Here is a 19796-nt window from a genome sequence, read left to right on the forward strand (position 1 = left end):
GCTGGGTTCTCACCATACAATAAAGAGCTGTTGTCACTCATTGCCTGGCTTGCTGCATCCTCATTCACCCAACTTAACAGGTAGCAATTGTTTTTTCTGCAGTTCTAATTATCCTCTGAAGTCTGTGTCTGCCTTGTTGGGTTGCAGAACCAAACCAGACAGTTATAGAGGTGCAGATGACAGACTCAATAATTCCTCCGTAGAACTGTATCAGCAGCTCCTTGGGCAGTTTGAGCTTTCTGAGTTGGCACAGAAAGAACATTCTTTGTTGTGCTTTTTTGATGACGTTTTTGATGTTAGCTGTCCATTTTAGATCTTGCAATATGGTAGAACCTAGAAATGTGAAGGTCTCTACTGTTGATACTGTGTTGTCTAGTATTGTGAGAGGTGGAAGTATGGAAGGGTTTCTCCTAAAGTCTACCACCATTTCTTTGGTTTTGAGTGTGTTCAGTTCCATATTTTTCCAGTCGCACCACGAGGCTAATTGTTCAACCTCCCATCTGTATGCAGATTCACCATTGTCTCTAATGAGACCAATCACTGTTGTGTCATCTGCAAACTTCAGTAGTTTAACAGATGGATTGTTAGAGATGCAATCATTGGTATACAGAGAGAAGAGAAGTGGGGAGAGCACACAGCCTTGGGGGGGGGGTGCCCTGTGCTAATTGTACAGGTATCTGATATGATTCTGCTTAGCTTCACCTACAGCTTCCTGTTTGTTAGGAAGTTTATGATTCACTTACAAGTGTGTTCAGGTACCTGTAGCTGGTTTAGCTTAGTTAGAAGAGTGGCTGGAATGATGATATTGAATGCTGAACTAAAGAGGACCCTTGTGTAGGTCTTTATAGATTCAAGATGTTGTAGGCAAGGGTGGGTTCTAAAATTTTTTACTACTAGTTCTGTGGGCGTGGCTTATTTTGTGAGTGTGGCTTGGTGGGGGGTAATGTGACTGGGTGGGCGTGGCCAACTTTTTTTTTTTTACTTTTAAAAGCATTTTTTCTACAACCTTAAGAGGTTGCAGAAAAAAATGCTTTGAAAAACCTCTGCTGATCAGGCAACTCAGCTAGGATCGTCAGAGGCTTTTCAAAGCATTTTTTTAACCACCTCTTCAGCTGAAGAGGTTGCAGAAAACAATGTTTTGAAAAGCCTCTGCCAATCAAGCAACTCAGCTGAGATCGTCAGAGGCTTTTCAAAGCATTTTTTTAACCACCTCTTCGGCTGAAGAGGTTGTAGAAAAAATGCTTTGAAAAGCCTCTGACGATCCCAGCTGGCCCCAGGATCATCAGAGGCTTTTTTTTTAACACTTTTAAAAGCATTTTTTCGGCTGAAGAGGTTGTAGAAAAAATGCTTTTAAAACTTAAAAAAAAAAAGCCTCTGATGAGGTGGGCGGGGTAAGCGACCAGCGACCGGGCCGGGGACTGGTTCAGGGGCATGGCCAGCCAATGTTATTACCAGTTCTCGGAACTACTACAAATTTTTACTACCGGTTCTTGCGAACCGGTGCGAACCGGGAGCAACCCACCACTGGTTGTAGGATGTAGTGTAGAGCCATATTAATAGCATCATCTGTTGATCTATTTGCTCGGTATGCAAATTACAAGGGGTCTAACAGCGGATCCATGATGGTTTTCAAGTGGGACAGCACTAGCCTTTCAAAGGTTTTCATGACTACAGATGTTAGAGCAACTGGTCTGTTAGAGCAATTGTACAGTTCCTTGATGGTGGGCTTCTTCGGCACTGGGATGATAGTAGACCATTTGAAGCAAGAAGGAACATAGCACATCTCTAGATATTTATTGAAGATACGGGTGAAGATGGGGGCCAATTGGTCAGCACAGACTTTTAAGCAAGAAGGAGTTATCTTGTCTGGGCCTGGAGCTTTTCCTGGCTTTTGTCTGTGAAATAGGTCTTGCACTTCCTTTTCTGTGATCACCAGGGGTTGTGAACCCAATGGGATGGGGTCAGTTGTAGGAGGCTTGGCATGTCTGAGATGGGGATTGTGGAGATAGGTGGCTGTAGTTTCCTTTCAAACCTGCAGTAAAACACGTTCAGGTCATCTGCCAGTTGTTGATTTCCTTCAGCCTGGGAAGAAGGTTTGCCATAGCCGATGATATTTTTAAGAGTTTTCCACATGTTTGCTGGTTCATTTGTTGAGAACTTATTCTTTAGCTTTTCAGAGTAGCTTCTTTTCGCTGCTCTGATCTCCCTTGTTAATACATTTCTGGCCTGATTGTACAGCTGATTGTACAATTGAAGTTTCCGAATGGTCTTCAAGGGCAGCCCCATGCAGAACGTGTTACAGTAATCTAATCTGGAGGTTAAAAGGGCATGAGTTACTGCAAGCAGGGGCTCCTGATCCAGGTATGGGCACAACTGGCATACAATCCAATGTGTGCGAAGGCCCTCCTGGCCACAACATGCCACCTGTTCTTTGAGGAGGAGCTGTAAATCCAGGAGGATCCTCAGATTGCACTCTGGATCTGCTTGGAGCAATGCCACTCCACCCAGAATCAAAAATGGAATATCCTTGTCCTGGTAAGGGGAGGGGGATATCTACCTATCCACAGCCACTTCACCCAGAATCAAAAATGGAATATCCTTGTCCTGGTAAGGGGAGGGGGATATCTACCTATCCACAGCCACTTCATCTTGCAAGGGTTTAGTCGGAGTCGGTTTTGACCCTTCCAGTCCCCAACAGCCTCCAAACATTGGGATAGGACATCCATGGCATCACTCAAGGGGCCTGGGGTAGAGCTACAGAGCTGCTGTGATTCACATACTGATGATATCTCACCCTAAATCAAGGGATCACCTCAACCAGCAGTCTTTTATATATGTTAAATAGAAAGGGAGAGAGAACAGAGCCCTGAGGCAGCCGAAAAAGTAGGGGTCACAGGCTAGATCTTCCTCCCTCTATTGATAGCGACTGGAACCGGTCCCGTGAGAAATCTCTGTTGAAACTTAATATAATTATGCCCAGAACTACCATATTGATCTAGTAAAGAATCAAGGTAAAATTACTAGGAGTTCAGCACCATATACATTTAATAAATTATTAGTAGTAGTACCATTCTTAGATGCAGAGGGTTGGAGATTTCAAGTTAACAATGGGACTTCAGCTTTGTATAATGTCCTCAGTGGTTTTATTTATATTAAAATCCAGCTCTCTCTGTATGTAATAAATGTTCCAGTTATATCATATCAAGATTTGTTCTGTTTCTTTTGGGCACCTGATGGTATTTAAGAACATGTTGTAGCAAAAATTTGTGGGAAAGACTAGTAAATATTATATTTTGTTAGCAAATATATATCTAAAGAGATCCTTTGCTGAATGAAAAGGGAAATAAGGTTTAAAAAAAAGTGCCATTTTTTTACTGTAGACAGACAGCCCAAAACTGAAAACTGCCATTGGGCCATGAGGGGGGGGTTCCCCTCATTGAAATGTGCCCTCCAGGTTTCCTTGCCTTCCATCAGCCGAGGTCACAGGGGCGGGGCGGGGGGGTAGCGGTTATCATTAAGGAAGGTCTGAAACCAAGGGAGGCCACTGTCCCTCAGACGACCGGCTGTGAATCCCTCCTCGTGAAATGGGGCCACGGGGTTCAGATGGGTTTGCTGATCACGTATCTGGCTCCCTGCCACGTGGCAGCAGCCCTGCCCGAGCTACTCAACGTCATCGCCGCGGTGGCGGTTGATACCCCCAGGCTTATGGTCATGGGGGGATTTCAACCTACCGTCCGTGGGCGAGGCGTCTGAGGTGGCTCGGGAGTTCATGGCTTCCATGACAGCTATGGATCTGACCCAGTTAATTCATGGCCCTACTCACACGGGGGGAAACACGGTGGATCTGGTTTTTGTCTCTGGACAGTGGTTGAGTGATCTCGAGATAGGGGATATAGTCACCGAGCCCTTGTCATGCTCTGATCACTCTCTCCTTCATCTCGACCTTCGAACCACTACACCCCGCCACAGGGAGGCGGAGCCGGTAAGATGGTTCCGCCCCAGGCACCTGATGGAACCTGATAGGTTCCAGATGGAGCTTGGGCCATTCCCTGAGGCTCTGGCACACGCCCCGACTGGAGACCTAGTGGCCGCCTGGGATAGGGCGGCCGCTGGAGCTTTGGACCGGGTCGTGCCTTTGTGGCCTCTGACCCGGCGCCAATCTCATTTAGCTCCTTGGTTTACCGAGGAGCTGAGGGAGTTGAAGCGCCGGAAAAGATGCCTAGAGAGTAGTTGGAGGGCCAGCCGTTCTGAATCTGACCGGACACCGGTAAGATCTCATATTAGGAATTACCTAGTGGCGATAAAAGCAGCGAAATGTAGCTATTTTGCTGCTCTTATTGCGTCATCAGATAATCGCCCGGCCGCCCTGTTTAGGGTGACCAGGAAGCGCGGGAGGACCCCTTGGAGGGTAGAGCCGAGGATTTTGTTGAATATCTGTATGACAAAATCACTCAGATTCGGGAAGATCTGGACTCCGACTGGGTAGCCTCAGGAGGAGGGACAGGGGCAGGTCTTGAGAATGTTATCTGGGATGAGTTTGATCCTGTGACCCCTGAGGATGTGGACAGGATTCTGGGTAGACTGAACGCGACCACCTGTTTATTGGACCCGTGTCCCTCCTGGTTAGTGCTGGCTTCTTGGGAGGTGACACGAGGCTGGTTCCAGGGGATTATAAATGCTTCGTTGGGTGAGGGTGTCTTTCCTGCCGCCTTGAAAGAGGCGGTGGTGAGGCCTCTCCTCAAGAAGCCATCCCTGGACCCGGCAATGTTGGTAAATTATCGTCCGGTCTCCAACCTTCGTTTTGTGGCGAAGGTTGTTGAGAGTGTGGTCGCGAAACAGCTCCCCCAGCACCTGGATGAAACAACGTATCTGGATCCGTTCCAGTCGGGCTTCAGGCCCGGGTACAGCATGGAAACGGCATTGGTCGCGTTGGTTGATGATCTCTGGAGGGCTCGGGACAGGGGGTGCTCCTCTGTCCTGGTCCTGTTAGATCTCTCAGCGGCTTTTGATACCATTGACCATGGTATCATGCTGCAACGGTTGGAAGAGTTAGGGGTGGGAGGCACTGTGTTGCGGTGGTTCTCCTCCTTTCTCTCTGACCGGTCGCAGTCTGTGTTGACAGGGGGACAGAGGTCGACCCCGAGGCCCCTCATATGTGGGGTGCCGCAAGGGTCGGTCCTCTCGCCTCTCCTGTTCAACATTTATGTGAAGCCGCTGGGCGAGATCATCCGTGGTTTCGGGGTGGAGTACCATCAGTACGCTGACGACACCCAGCTGTACATCTCCACCCCGGATCACCCCAACGATGCCCTTGAAGTGATGTCCCGGTGCCTGGAGGCCGTACGGATCTGGATGGGGAGGAACAGGCTCAGGCTCAACCCAAGACCAAATGGCTGTGGTTTCCGACGTCCCGATATAGTCAGTTGACTCCATCTCTGACTATTGGGGGCGAATCACTGGCCCCCACGGAGAGGGCTCGCAACTTGGGCGTCCTCCTGGATTCACGGCTGTCTTTAGAAGAGCACTTGACGGCCGTGACCGGGAGGATTTTTTATCAGGTTCGCCTGATTCACCCTTTCTGGATCGGGACTCGTTACGCACAGTCACTCATGCCCTCGTCACCTCCCGCCTGGACTATTGTAATGCTCTCTACATGGGGCTCCCCTTGAGGAGCACCCGGAGGCTCCAACTGGCGCAGAGTGCGGCCGTGCGGGTGGTAATGGGAGCGTCATGGCGCTCCCATGTGACACCTCTCCTGCGTGAGCTGCACTGGCTCCCGGTGGTCTTCCGGGTGCGCTTCAAGGTTTTGGTTACCACCTTTAAAGCGCTCCATGGCTTAGGACCTGGTTATCTACGGGACCGCCTACTACCACCAATAGCCTCCCACCGGCCAGTACGCTCTCATAGAGAGGGACTCCTCCGGGTGCCGTCAGCCAAACAATGTCGGCTGGCGACCCCTAGGGGGAGAGCCTTCTCTGTGGGGGCTCCTACCGTCTGGAATGAGCTCCCCCCAGAGATACGGAGGATCCCGGATCTGCGGACCTTCCGCCGCGCTGTGAAGACTCTTTTATTCCATCAAGCAGGCTTGGCCTAATCTCCTCCCTCTTTTAATATATAAATTTTAAATCTGTTCTTAATTTATTGGGGTGTTTTAATTTGTCTGGGCCAAAATGATTTAATTTGATTTTAACTGGTTTTTTAAATTTTTGTATTTATGTATTTTATTGCTTGGCTGTTCACCGCCCTGAGTCCTTCGGGAGTAGGGCGGTATACAAATCAAATAAACAAACAAAACAAAACAAACAAAAACTTAAATATTACATATATTAATAGAACATTGTATTTTTATAAGTGTGCATTAGACTGAACACATATATTATTATAACGCTATAATTATGCATTTAAGAAATATATTCTAAGTCAGACCAAGAAACTTTAGAGGTCCACTTTTTTTTTTTTGTTGTTCCTATCCAGGAAATCAAAATTTCCAAATTAAATTCCAAAAACAGGGAGGCTAGTCCAAGTGCTCAAGATCGCTAAAAAGATACAAGTAAAATGGGTTATTAAAACTTCTTTGCAACTACACTGGAATGTGCTGTCAAAGACTTTTAAGAATTGTTGTTGGAATTTAGCAACTCTAAACATTTGTAGTTCTTCATCTGAGAGACGATGCTGAAACTGCCCTAGCTAAAGATGAAGCAGGCATGTAATAAGGTGGACATAAACCTGGAATCTTGCCTAAAAGATCCCTTAGGGAGGTAGTTAGGAAGGAACCAAGTTGTTAAGGAAACAAAGGAAAAAATGCCACATGAATGAGACAAAAGAGGTTGGGCCTGAAGCTCCTCACCAAGACCCATCAACAGCTACCAGACTTATAAATTAACAAGGCAAAAGTAACTGCCAATCAACAAAGCAAAGCAAGCAAGGATTGGGGGAATAAAAGTGGTGTATTCAGGGAGGGCTATTTAGAATTTGGAAAGCTGTAGAAATTAAGAGGAGGAAAGAAACAGAAAGATTTATTTTATTTATCAAAATGTTATTTATCAAAATTTATTAAAGTTTGAAATCACTCCTCTCCCTCACAGAGGGACTTTGAACAGTGTACAAATAAAATATTAAAACATAAAAACAGTATATAAAATTTTAAAAGGCAAGGATAAATTAAAAATCAATGCTAAAAGTTATATGTAATTCTTTGAGCGCCCAAGATGACCTGCACAGCTGCATCTTGTACCAGCTGATGCTTCTGGATACTTTTCAAGGGTACCCCATATACAGCGCCTTGCAATAGTCCAAACAGGAAATGACCAGGACATGAGTGACCGAATGGAGAGCCTCCCTATCTAGGAAAGGGCATAACTGACAGACAATACGAAGTTGAGCAAAGGCCCTCCTAGCCACAGCTGCCATCAGCTTTTAGAGCAGGAGCTGTGAGTCTAGGACCATCACCACCTTAGATTACCTACCAGGTCTGTTTGGGGTATTGCAACCCCATCCAAGATCAAAGATGGTAAACTCCTGGATATAGAGGGGCCCATCCACAGCAACTCTGTCTTACCAGAGTTCAGCTGAAGTCTATTGTTCCCCATTCAGGACCCTACAACCTCCAGGGACCACAAAAGAATGTCCATAGCATCACTCACTTCACCCTGGAAAACAGCTGCCAGGGCCTCCATAGGACCATGTAGTAGATTAGCAGGTATTTTTCTCAGCTCCCTTTGAAATCCAATTGGTCCATCAGTTGCTGAGTGTGTACCAGACAGATGGGTCCAGCCTCCCTGCAGTGGAGGGTAGCATCAAAGAGCCTCAAAGTCATCAGGGTGTGATCTGACCATGATAGAGGAGTCAAGAAAAGCTACTCTCTCAGGAAACATTGCTACTGCTATGACAAGAAAACCATGTTTGGAGTATGGCCACTGTCCCATGTCAGGTTAAGAATGACCTGAGACCGGTCCATGGCCACCATGGATATAGGCAGGAACATCCAGGCCACTTTGGGGGTTCCAGCAGCAGGAAGACTATAAGTTTGAGGGGCTCCACAGCCAGTTCTGAGATGGCCTTCAGCTGCTCATGCAGGGAAGTTGCTATACAGCAGGAAGGCTGGTATATAGTAGTAACAATCCCAACTGCTCCAGTGAACCTATCTTCAAAAACTGGGTCTCACAATTGGCAACTTGTGGAGCAGTGCCTCTGATGGCTACCAGAGACTCCTGGATGACAACTGCTACCCCTATTCCCTTGCCCTGGAGTCTTGGCTAGTGCCAAGTGTGCGTGCATGCGCAAAAGAGCAAATATATATATTATAACCAATAATGTTTTGCTGTTATTTTAAATTGAATGGGTCTCTGTATTCTAAAGAACAGGTTGTGCCTCAGTGTTTGGTTGAAAGTGACTTGGGTGTGGCTATTTTCCAAGGCTGTGAGTGTGTGAGTGAATGACCATAAGCCAAAGCTCGGGGCATGTGTGTAACACGTCTGTCTTCTTTGAGAAATATACTGAAAGCCAGCTTCAATAGAACATTGAGATTGATCCGCAATGCAGTGTAGTTATCATCCCAAATATTTCAGCAGCGAGTTGAGATTGTTGGCCCGGTAGCTCCATCTTTCTTCTTTTTTATCCTATCATCTTCAGGACAAGCTTCTTCTCTAGGGATGGAGAATGCCTTGCATAAGCACTGTGAGAATCACAGAAGGGTCTTTCCAGAGAGAAAATCCTTGGAAGTTCCACCCAAAGATGAGGCTAGAAGGAGGGCAACACACCAATGGCTCTGTCTGCTTTTGCATTAATGCCAAATAAGACTAATTTGAGCAGACACAATCACTTTCAATGGAATGCCTGGTTGCTTCAGTAGTCTGTGCAGGACCTTTCCACAGCATTACTTGCCTCTTCAGCATTATATGAAGCTTTATATATATATATAGATATAGATATAGATAACACTTCTTGAATTTCTCCTTCAATTCTGCTATTTATTACAATCCCTTTTGAACAGTCTATTTTTCATTAATCCGGAAGATGCCAAAGAAATTACCAGAGTTTTCGAGGGCCCAGTTAATGTCTGCCTCAGTAGTTCCCTTTAATGTCCCATAAAGTCTGTCATTACATGATAAACGATGAATCTGGGATATGTAGTTTGTATATGATTTCTTTACACGGGCAGACAAATGCAAAGTGAGAGTCAGAAGAGGACTAGACTCATGCTTACGATGAATATAGAGGTCAGCATTCATTGTCTTGTTACTATAATAGCCACGACGATTAACATTGATCTGGGCGTAGATACAGTACAGCCCATCCTTTTTAATCTTTAGCTTCTGAGAACTATATTCAAACGATGGCCCAAGAAATGCTCCTTCAACGTCACTGTAAAACCAGTCTAATGTCCCTCGAGTAATGTTAGCTGCAAAGAGAGGAAAATATCAGCTAGAAGCATCAACTAGTGTCCAATACTGCAGTTTAACTTTCTAGCATATAACAGAATAACAAAGTTGGAAGGGACCTTGGAGGTCTTCTAGTCCAACCCTCTGTTCTGGTTATTCTTGGTGTGGTTCTGACAATATGAATTCATGCATTACAATCTAAGAGATTCAATATGAAGAATGATTCCTGCATTACAATCTAAGAGATACCTTTATATGCATATATTTTCTATTTTTAAGGTTGGTAACAATAGAATGGGTTCATAATATAATTGTGTTAAGCTATAACATAATTTGGCTATGGCTTAGTGTTGTATACACAGGTCACACCCATTTTGCTTTATTTTAAAAAAAAGTTAAAGAGAAACCCTGGTGTATCTGATCCAGACATGGCGAAGAGAAAGATCCCACTTATAAAGTACTGTAAAGTACTTTTTGATGTAAAATGTAAACAAATTACTTGCATTTGGCCTTAAGAAATAGAGTTCCCTGCTAAAGAATACAGGCATTCATTGATTTATGATGGCAATTGGGACTGTCATTTCTGTCATTCAGAAATGTGATCATAAAGTATAATCACATCATTTTGCAATGACAAATCTTGCAATTCCTATTACTGATGTTAATGAATCCCAGGGTCGTTAGGCATGGCAACTTCCTGCCAAATCACAACCAAATCAGTGACAAATCTGGCAGGAAGTTGCAAGTCTCAGGTAGTTTGTAAACTGGCTAGCAGGCAAATGAGCAACTGATGCCAGATGGAGGAGGGCATGAGGAGATGCACAGAGGTGTAAGGGAGGTGTGGCAAGAACGTTTGAGAATGGGAGGGAAGCACAGTGAGGATGTGAGAGGGTGCCCAAAGGTGTGAGGGAAGTGCAGCAAAGTGTGAAGGATGCAAGGGAAGTGTGGCAAGAGTCAGGGAGAGTGAGCAAGGGTAGCATGGCGAAGATGTGTGAGGATACATGAAGGTTGGCGAGGCGGTGCAAGGGAAGGTCACATGACCGTGAGGTGCTGAAACCCATCATAAATGTGAACCGGTTGCCAAGTGCCCAGATCAGGGTGTGCTAAAATGGCTGGAACTCCAAGGACTGGTCATAACCACCACTCATCCAGCACCATTGTAACTTGAAATGAAATGGTCACTGAGCGAGTGATTGAGGACTACTGTACTATTGTATATTACATAGTTGCCTATAGAGTCACATAAAAGTGAGATGAGAGATTATATAAATTGAATGGATCAATCAATATATCAATCAATCAATACACTAATAAAGCAAACCTATCACACAAAGCCATGGTTCATTACAACCATATTTCACACAATTCTAAGATACAAATTATGATTTATATAAAACAAGAAGATCCCTTCAAGGATCTTCTATGTTATCTTACCCATTTGAGAGGATTTTTTACATCATTGTAATCTAACAATATTTTCCAGAGCTCACAACCTTTCATTTATACTGTTCTGTCAGTCCATATAACAGATCAGCTGCTAAAGTCATATTACAAACAGAAGAAAGAGTTGATGACACACTCTTGAAAATATTTAGCTATACTATGGATATAATTCAGGACTTGGCAGAAAAGCATGATTTTAGTTAGAATGTTGTGAAACGAATAAGCTCTAAGTGGTCAATTTTTTAAGTCTGATAGAGCTCAAATCATACAAAGCTACAGAAAGAATTAAAAACACCATATTCTTTACAATTTAGCATCCAGATTTATGCCCCTAATGAATGGCCTGGTAGTATCTGATACTATTTCAGCGCTGAAAGTAAGAAGATAGTACACTAGTTTCACACAGTTTTTGGCATGACAGACAACTAAAAGCTTTATATAAGAAATAACAACAAAATAATGCAAAGTCCCTTTATACCTTTGAGGCACCTGAAAATAGCACACTAAACAAACCACCCATGTTTGTGTTCACATCACAGCTTTTGTTAATTTGTTTATTAATATCCAACCTTTATTATTTTTTATAAATAACTCAAGGCAGTGATCATAAATCATGCAACTTATTTCTCCTATTTTCCCCACAACAACCCTGTAAGAGGAGTTGGGCTGAGAGACAGTGACTGGCCCAAAGTCACTCAGCTGGCTTTCATGGCCAAGGGGGAACTAAAACTCATGGTCTCCCAGCTTCTACTCTGGTGCCTTAATCACCGGACCAAACTGGCTCTCTTAGTGATCTTTAAAACACCACTGAATTCCTGGAAGCAGTTTAACCTTGCTCAGTTCTAGGATTCTTTTTCAACTATCAGCCTAAGATTACCAAGTACCTATCCATATTGGACTGAACTGACTTCTGAGATCAGCCAAGATGATCAAATGCTGCCACCAACTGAGGTAAGTGATCTTTACTTTTGTATGTTTATTGAAGTTTAAAATTACAAAGATAAAAACCTAATACAAACTAAGGACAATAGAAATAAGAGAAAGAATAGAAAGTAAACAGTATAATAGGAATGTAGAAATGTATAATATTAAAGATATAATTAAAATATATGGATCTCTATAGGGGGAAGGGGAAAAAAAAGGAAAATGACGGGAAGAAGAAGGAGTAATAGATTAAGATATAGGGGAAGAAGAATAAAGTAACAGATGGAAGACCACTATGAAACAATGCTTTAAAATGATAAGATATTTATATGTTGTATGTTGTGTAAATGTCAAATATGTGTTTTAATAAAATTACAAATTTAAAAAAGAAAAAGAATAGAAAGTTCAGGAAGGGTAAAGTGGGGGAATGTAAGTAAGTGGTCTTTACCTGGGGTTTCCAGTAGCAAATGAAACAAAGTCTGAGAGTTATTCCCACTCAGCTCCCACAATATTGCAGCTGGTATCAATGCCCAAGGCCACTTGGAGTAGCTTTCCCATAACCAGGCATTCTCCCATTAGTTATTATTTTACTTATCTATTTATTGGATTCATCAGCACTCTTCTATTCATGATTCAAAGCAGGTGGGACTATAACCCTCACTATCTCACGAGACACAGGACTAGAGCATTTGAAGAATACCAATTTGGGGAAACAATAAAACTTTGGGGTCTTCAGGTATCAAGGAAATCTACTTACTGCTTCCATTCAGGTTAAGGACCAGATGAGCAGCGGATACCTGAAAAAGAAGGGGAAAGATGATTTAGCCCTTTCAGAATAAAGTTGACCACAGTGCTTCTTCACTTACATCAGGGACGGCTTGTGTGACGCCAGCTGGGGCTACCCTCTACCCTCCAAGTTTAAGGCTGGAGCTCTGTCTCGGGCCCCATTACAGTACGGCTCCCTGTTCTTTGGGCCCTCATAGTACCTGGCTGGAGGTACTTGACTGGTGCGGCGAAGACTGCTGTTTCGTCAGGCTCAGGACCAGCACGGTGAGCGAGGCGATGAAGAAGCAGATGTTCCCCAAGAACACCGCGCAAACGGAGGCAGGACGCCAAGACCACCGAGTGCCGTCAACCCGCTCCATCAGACTGCTGCTCGGTTGCAGAAGCCCCGGCTCTTGATCTCTAGACTACTTCAGACTCCGCCCCACGGGGTTTTCTGGTGATTTCCTCCGACGCGTTGGGATTTGGATGATGACCCGCCCCTCCGAGTTTCTGCTCCGGAGCCAGTGACAAATTCTTCGGCAGTTGGTTCTCCTTTGGCTATTAAAAGCCATTCTGACTTAATTTTTTTCACTAACTGCACCTTCAAATGGGAGTCGCTTCATAAATGATTTTCCTTTTTGCTTTGGACTCGGCAACGCGTAAGGGTGAGCTTTTGAGAGAAAACGGAAACCCCAATTCTCAGCGCTTTCCACAACTTTCTTTTCTTTTCTCTTCTCTTCGGTTTCGAAAAGGTCGGGGGTTGCGTGGGAGAAAGGAAAGCCCTCTGGGAATTCTCAGATGGAACTCGAGGTCCTAACGTGGATCTCTCAGAACTCCTTGGACGGACCTGTCTCTGAGGGTATCTGCCCACCCCTCTAGATCAGATAGATAGCACGCTCTAGATCCCTTCTTTGAAATATTGCTATCTAGTGGGACCTCAGAAGTCTTTGCCTTTTCTGTGGTTGTCCATGATTTATGGACCACCTTCTCTCTGGCAATCCGGCAGAACCCCCCACCCCACCCCACCCCACACACGAACTCACTCTTAGCCTTCTGGAAAGCCATTGAAACCTGGCTCTACCAGGCACTGAGGTAGAGTGATGAGAACCTGCGGGTGGGTTTGGAGGCACCCTGCCAGGATGATTGAGGCACATGGTTTTTATGGTTTTTGTAGTTTTACTATGGGGAGCCAGCCAGGTTGTTGTAAGATGAGAAACCATACAAATCTTTTAAATGAAATAAATACATTTTGTTAAGCTTGTGGAAGAATGAGATGTGGGAGAAGATGTGGGGGAAGGAACTGAGAGAGATGCACAAAGGTCTGCAGCAATCTTGCCCTATTCCTGTTAAAGCATTCTGCTGGAATTGTGTAGAAGAGGGAGGACAACTAAGGCAGATGAATCCTTCGGCTTCCTTAAAATATGTTCCACAGGTCAAATCATATACAGTAGTGGCAGTAAAGAGAGCAAAGTCTGATAACTAAATTCGCAAAGGGATGTTATGCAAGTTTATTCTTAAAATGAGCCTTGCTGAGTCATTATGATATCAAAAAACCTATTTCAAATGATTAATATTAAAAGCTGGTGAAGCAGGGCAAGCAACCGATAAGGGAAACCTGCTACAGCTGGGTATCCCATTGGAAGATAGAAATTAAATCTGTGCCTCAGTTTCTGAGAAAATCTAGATAGGAGTTCATCTATCCATCCTGGATGAGTACAAATCACCTGGGACAGGTGGTTTATACTTCAGGGTTTTGAAGGAGCTGACAGATGTAATTTGGAATCACTGAATGTAATCTTTCAAAGCTCATGTAGTACAGGGGAAACACCAGAGGACTATAAATGAGCTGATGTAGTTCCAATATACAAAAAGAGGGATGGGGAAAGGATCCAGAAAAGTGTAGGCCAATCAGCTTGAATTCAATACCTGGGAAAGTTCTGGAAAAGATAATTAAGTGGAGAATTTGTGAGTACCTTGAAACAAATAAGATGATTACTAGAAACCAACATGGGTTTGTCAAAAACAGATTATGCCGGACAAATCTTGTAGCCTTTTTTGATAAGATAACTATATCAGTGCATAAGGGAAATGCTGTAGACATTGTATATTCAGACTTCAGCAGGGCATTTGATAAAATAGACCACAGCCTACTTCTTGGTAAGATAGAACAATAATAGGGTAAACAGTACCATCCCAAATGGGTTGTCAATTGGCTGACCAACCACACTCAGCAGGTAGTCCTCAATAGACCTACATCTATGTGGAGGGAAGTATGCAGTAAGGTACCTTCTGTCTTGGGCCCAGTGCTCTTCAACATCTTCCTAAATTATCTAGATGAGGGAATAGAAGGGGAACTCATCAAATCTGCAGATGATACCAAACTGGGGGGGGGGGGCTGGTTGCTAATAGTCCATCTGGAGGACTGTGGTGATACTGTTCTATAACCAGGGGTGGGATTCAAAAATTTTAGCAACCGGTTCTCTGCCCGGTTGCTGGGTAGATTCAAAATTCAGAAGGAACTCAACAGACTTGAGCACTTGGCCCTATCCAGTAAGATGCAGTTCAGTGGTAAGAAAAGTAAGGTTCTGCATTTAGGCAAGAAAAGTGATGCATAGATATAGACTAAGTAGTATCTGACTGAACAGTAGTAATTATGGGTGGGTTCTAGATGTCCTAGTGGACCACTGCTTCTGTAAAAAAAAACCAATACAATCCTAGCCTGCATCAACAAAAAGGTAGCATCAAGACATCAAGAAATGATGGAACTGCTTTACACCATAGTGGTGAGACCACACTTGGAATACTGTGTACAGTTCTGGTCACCGCAACACGAAAAAGATGTTGTGACCGTGGCAAGTGAAGAGAAGAACAACAAAGATGGTAAAGGGTCTGGAGGCTAAATGATATGACAAACAGTTGAGGGACCTAGGTATGTCTAGCCTATTGAAGAGAAGGATTGGGGGGACATGATAACTACTTCCAATACTTGAGGAGTTGTCACAAAGAAGAGGGATTTGACTTAATTTCTGGGCACCAGAGGGCAGCACAAGAAGTAATCAATGGAGGCCTATCAGAGAGAGATCCAGCATAGAAGTAAGGAGCATTTTTCTCACGGTGACAGCAATTAATCAATGGAATAGCTTGCTTCCTGGGATTGTGGTTACTCCATCACTGGAGGTTTTCAAAAATAGACAGGACAGCCATTTGACTGAAATGGTATAAGTCTCCTGCCTAGAGCAGGGGATTGAACTAGAAGACCTCCAAGGTTCCTTCCAGCTCTATGATTCTATTATAACTCCAAATCAATATAGATATGATGGATACTTTGATGGAGGAATAAATGGACCGTACTCTAACCAAACACATCCAGAAAAGTTTAAATGCTGCAAGATTCTTCTGAACTGTACACATTGCATGTAGACATTTTGCTAGTTTTTTCTCAAACTTTCCTTTCACCACCTTTTGTTCCTTCTTGATGGAGAATGTGCTCTAGTGTAAAACCAAATAGAGAACCACCATCCATGATTAATTCCTATAATAACTGCTGAACTTGTCTTGTCATCAAAATTATGTTCAAAGCCACTTTTGCAATTCAGCAATTGTACCCATTCACACTTTGTGGTTGATCTGACAGTGTGAGTTATTTCCTCTAGATGAACTGGTAACATGGAAAAAAATATTTTATTTTAAGACAGAAGGAGAGTTTGCTTTCCAAAACCCTGAATCTGTATCAATCAATCAAATATTTATTTCATCATCTTAGTAAAGCTTTATCTAGAGACATTTTATTTTTTTCTATAAGTCAAAAGCATCCTCCAAAATGAACCCTCCACTTTTCTGAATATTTTGCCATCATCTCCTGCAATGTAAGTGGAATTTATTCATTAAAGAAGTGAATCTATTATATCCCTAGGCTCAAATAAATAATTTAAGTAACTCTATATCAGAATCGTTTCTAAAAATAAAAATCGATAGGTTTTAGATTAGTGTGACAATTACATTATTATCATTAATTAATTATATGTATTATTAATACATCATTACATTAGCTTTATTTATATACTGTGTTATACAAACTGAGTATGCTAATGCTTTTAGTCCTTCTTTGACTAGGTCCTGTTAATAGCTCAGAGTCATTTTGGATAGAGAGATTGGCAGCATATAAATTTAATAATAAATAAAAGAATATAACAGCCTTGAAATAACTGCTTTTTTGATACTGCATGCACTCTATAGATCAGTGATGGCTAACCTTTTCTGGACCAAGTGCCCAAACCACATATGTGCACATGTGAATGCGTGTGAGGGCGCCCGAACCCCCAAAATGCAAAAAAAAACAAAAAAAAAAACCCACAATTTCTGGAGGCAAGCTGTTTCACTGGTTAATTGTCCTCACTGTTAGGAAGTTCCTCCTTAATTCCAGGTTGTTTCTCTCTTTGATTAGTTTCCAACCATTGTTTTTTTGTCCTGACCTCTGGTGCTTTGGAAAATAATTTGACCCCCTCTTCTTTGTGGCCGCCCCTCAAAAACTGGAATAATGCTGTCATGTCACCTCTAATTCTTCTTTTCTTTAGACTAGCCAGACCCAAAACCTGCAGCCATTCTTCATATGATTTAGTCTCCAGGCCTTTGATCATCTTAGTTGCTCTTCTCTGAACTTTTTCCAAAGTCTGAACATCCTTTTTGTAGTATGGTGACCAAAATTGGTTGCAGTATTCCAGGTGTGGTCTTATTAGGGTTTTGTAAGCTTCTTCAGAACTCTGGGATGTAATCTGTCAGGTCCTGGTAATTTATATTTATCAAGGTCAGATAGTTGTCTTGTTCTCTTACCATTTTCTTGCCAATTAATTTTTATTTCTGGTTTGTCTTTTACAGTAACTTTTTTGGTACATTGGGCTATGATTTCTTTTTGCATGAAGACTGCTGCAAAGAATGAGTTAGACTTCCAGCTGACGTAATGGTGAGATCGGACGTGAGGAGCAGGTCTCTGCACTCCCATGCCAAGTTCTCCCTGTTGGAGGCCTCCGAAAGGCGCTAAAGCCACCCTGTAGGGGTGGTGAGGTAAAGAGGGGTGCCTTTCAGGTTGCAGAGAGCCGCAACTCTCCTGCTTGACCCAGGGCTTGTTCCCTCTCATCCACAACAAGGAGAAGAGGCAACCAACATGGCTGTCATGAAGCTGGGACAACTGAGGCAACAAAGAAATGTGCAGAAGTGGTATAGATGAACAGTCACTGGAGTTGGGTGAGAAGATTCCTTTTTTATTTAGACCCTAACTTTAAAAGAAAAAGAAAGAAAATCCAGAAAAAGAGACTCTTAGAACTATTTTTTAAAGTGGCGAATAATTATAGAAAGAAAAATCCTAGACCTGAAAGAAAGGAACTAAAGGGAGAAAAGCTAAAGACCTTTTAAAATATAGAAAATTGGACTTTTAACTCGGTAGGCATTGTTCTGGAAAGGCATTATAAAATGCTGGAACTATCTACTTGAATAGCTGACTTTGCTCCCATAAATTGAATTAAATTTGGATTAATCAATTTGTCAGACTCAAAACAATGCTGAAACCTAAGCCGAGGGTGCCATCTACTAGTGAATGGAAAATATACCATACCTCTACAAGCCTGCAAAATTTCAGATAAGAGAAATAAAAAAACATCCATCTGGAGGACTGTGGTGATACTGTTCTATAACCAGGGGTGGGATTCAAAAATTTTAGCAACCGGTTCTCTGTCCGGTTGCTGGGTAGGCGTAGCCATGGTGGGCATGGCCTACTCTGTCTCCTACACCACAAAACCGGGGGGCATTTTCACCCTCCCCAAGCTCCGGAGGCTTTTGTCAAGCCTCCTGGAGGGTGAAAATGGCCTCTCCTGGGCTCTGGAGTCCTCTGGAGGCCAAAAACAGGCCCATTTCCAGACTTCCAGAACTTCCAGGAGGCCCATTTTTCGCCCTCCCCAGGCTCCGCATAAGCACTGCACTTACCTGGCATCCAAAACAGGCTGTGTGGAGACTCCTGGGAGGGGCAGGGTGGGGTGGGCAGGGCAATCCAGTTCTTTCAACTACCGCTTTGATGAACCAGATGTAAAATTAGCACCTGGTTCATGTGAACCAGTCCGAACTGGCTGAATCTCACCCCTGTCTATAACTATCTACTTTATGATTACTGGACTCTATTGTGAAAATAAGGAAAACTTTTAAGTAAAGTAAAGTGACTTTTGGTTTTTGGAAAGCTGCCTGAACTATTTAAATAGAACAGGTTAATAATCCTGACATGTAAAGAACTATGATTATTGAACTTTCTGAGGAGCAACATTGGACCTTTTGGATATTGAGTAAGAGTGGGACTTACCAAAATAAGACAAGATGCTCCTTCAGGGGGAAATAAGTGAGATTTCAAAAGAAACGGCATTGATGTTTCAAAGCATTAGGGATACTATGGCAAAGAATCACAGAGTGATGAAGAACCTAGTGCAAGGCATAAATGGGAAAATAGAAAATATCCTACAACTGATAATGAATGAAGATCAAAGAGTCCAGGAAAGAGAGGAGACAACAGAAAGAATAGAGGAAAGGATAAAACAGACAAATCAGCAAATAAAGCAAGGCTATGAGAAGGAGAAGATGATAAAGATAATAATGACTGATGAAATAAACCAAGGAAAAACTATTTTAAGAGATTTAAAAATGGAATCAGATAAACTGGAAGATACTTTCAAAAGGGAGATAGGGGCTTGAGTGGACACTCTGGAGACCTGGCAGCTTAGGGGGGATAGAGATGGGACAAATATTCAGACTGAATGATGAAGACACAGATGTTGATAGAGACAAAGATCTAAGAGAGGAGTATGGGAGGCAAGCTAAAAAACGAATAAGAATTGAAGTATTAAAATGAGCAAGAGATGATGGATAGAAAGTGAAAAAAAATTCTAATATAATAATGGCCTGATTAAAAAACTAGAATAGAGGTAGAAATAAGAATGCACGCTTTTATATAAAGCAATAGTTAGACGGAAAGATTGGAGGTTGACAGATGGTATAAATAATATGATGATTGGTACTAGAATGATGTATTAAAACATTAACCAAATAATGAAGGATTATGTCTTAATATAAACATGTGTATTAACACTAGGATTAGTAATGGTAGCCTGACTAAAAGCTAGAATAGAGGTAGAAATAAGAAATGGGGAATATTAGCATATATAATTTTTATATAATATAATATAAGCAATAACTAGATGGAAAGACTAGAGCAGTGTTGGTGAACCTTTTTGGCAACGAGTGCTCATC

General features: G+C 42.8%; 1 protein-coding gene and 1 long non-coding RNA gene across 2 annotated transcripts; one reads left to right on the forward strand and one right to left on the reverse strand.

Moving 5' to 3' along the window:
• Positions 1–7015: 7015 nt before the first annotated feature.
• On the reverse strand, positions 7016–12956 carry LOC117675611 (uncharacterized). The gene is made up of 3 exons (XM_034434444.2): positions 12734–12956; positions 12505–12544; positions 7016–9400 (listed from the first exon to the last, which is right to left on the reverse strand). Exons 1-3 carry the CDS (start codon positions 12890–12892, stop codon positions 8994–8996), a joined length of 606 nt encoding a protein of 201 aa, XP_034290335.1. The 5' UTR covers positions 12893–12956; the 3' UTR covers positions 7016–8993.
• A 29-nt stretch (positions 12957–12985) lies between these two features.
• Positions 12986–19065, forward strand: LOC148115278 (uncharacterized). Its single transcript, XR_015732825.1, has 2 exons — positions 12986–13177; positions 17388–19065. It is a non-coding gene; the product is annotated as an uncharacterized LOC148115278 (long non-coding RNA).
• Positions 19066–19796: the final 731 nt, after the last annotated feature.

Source organism: Pantherophis guttatus, chromosome 2 (genome assembly GCF_059756535.1).
Source record: "Pantherophis guttatus breed Tessera chromosome 2, ASM5975653v1, whole genome shotgun sequence".
Lineage (NCBI taxonomy): Eukaryota > Metazoa > Chordata > Lepidosauria > Squamata > Colubridae > Pantherophis > Pantherophis guttatus.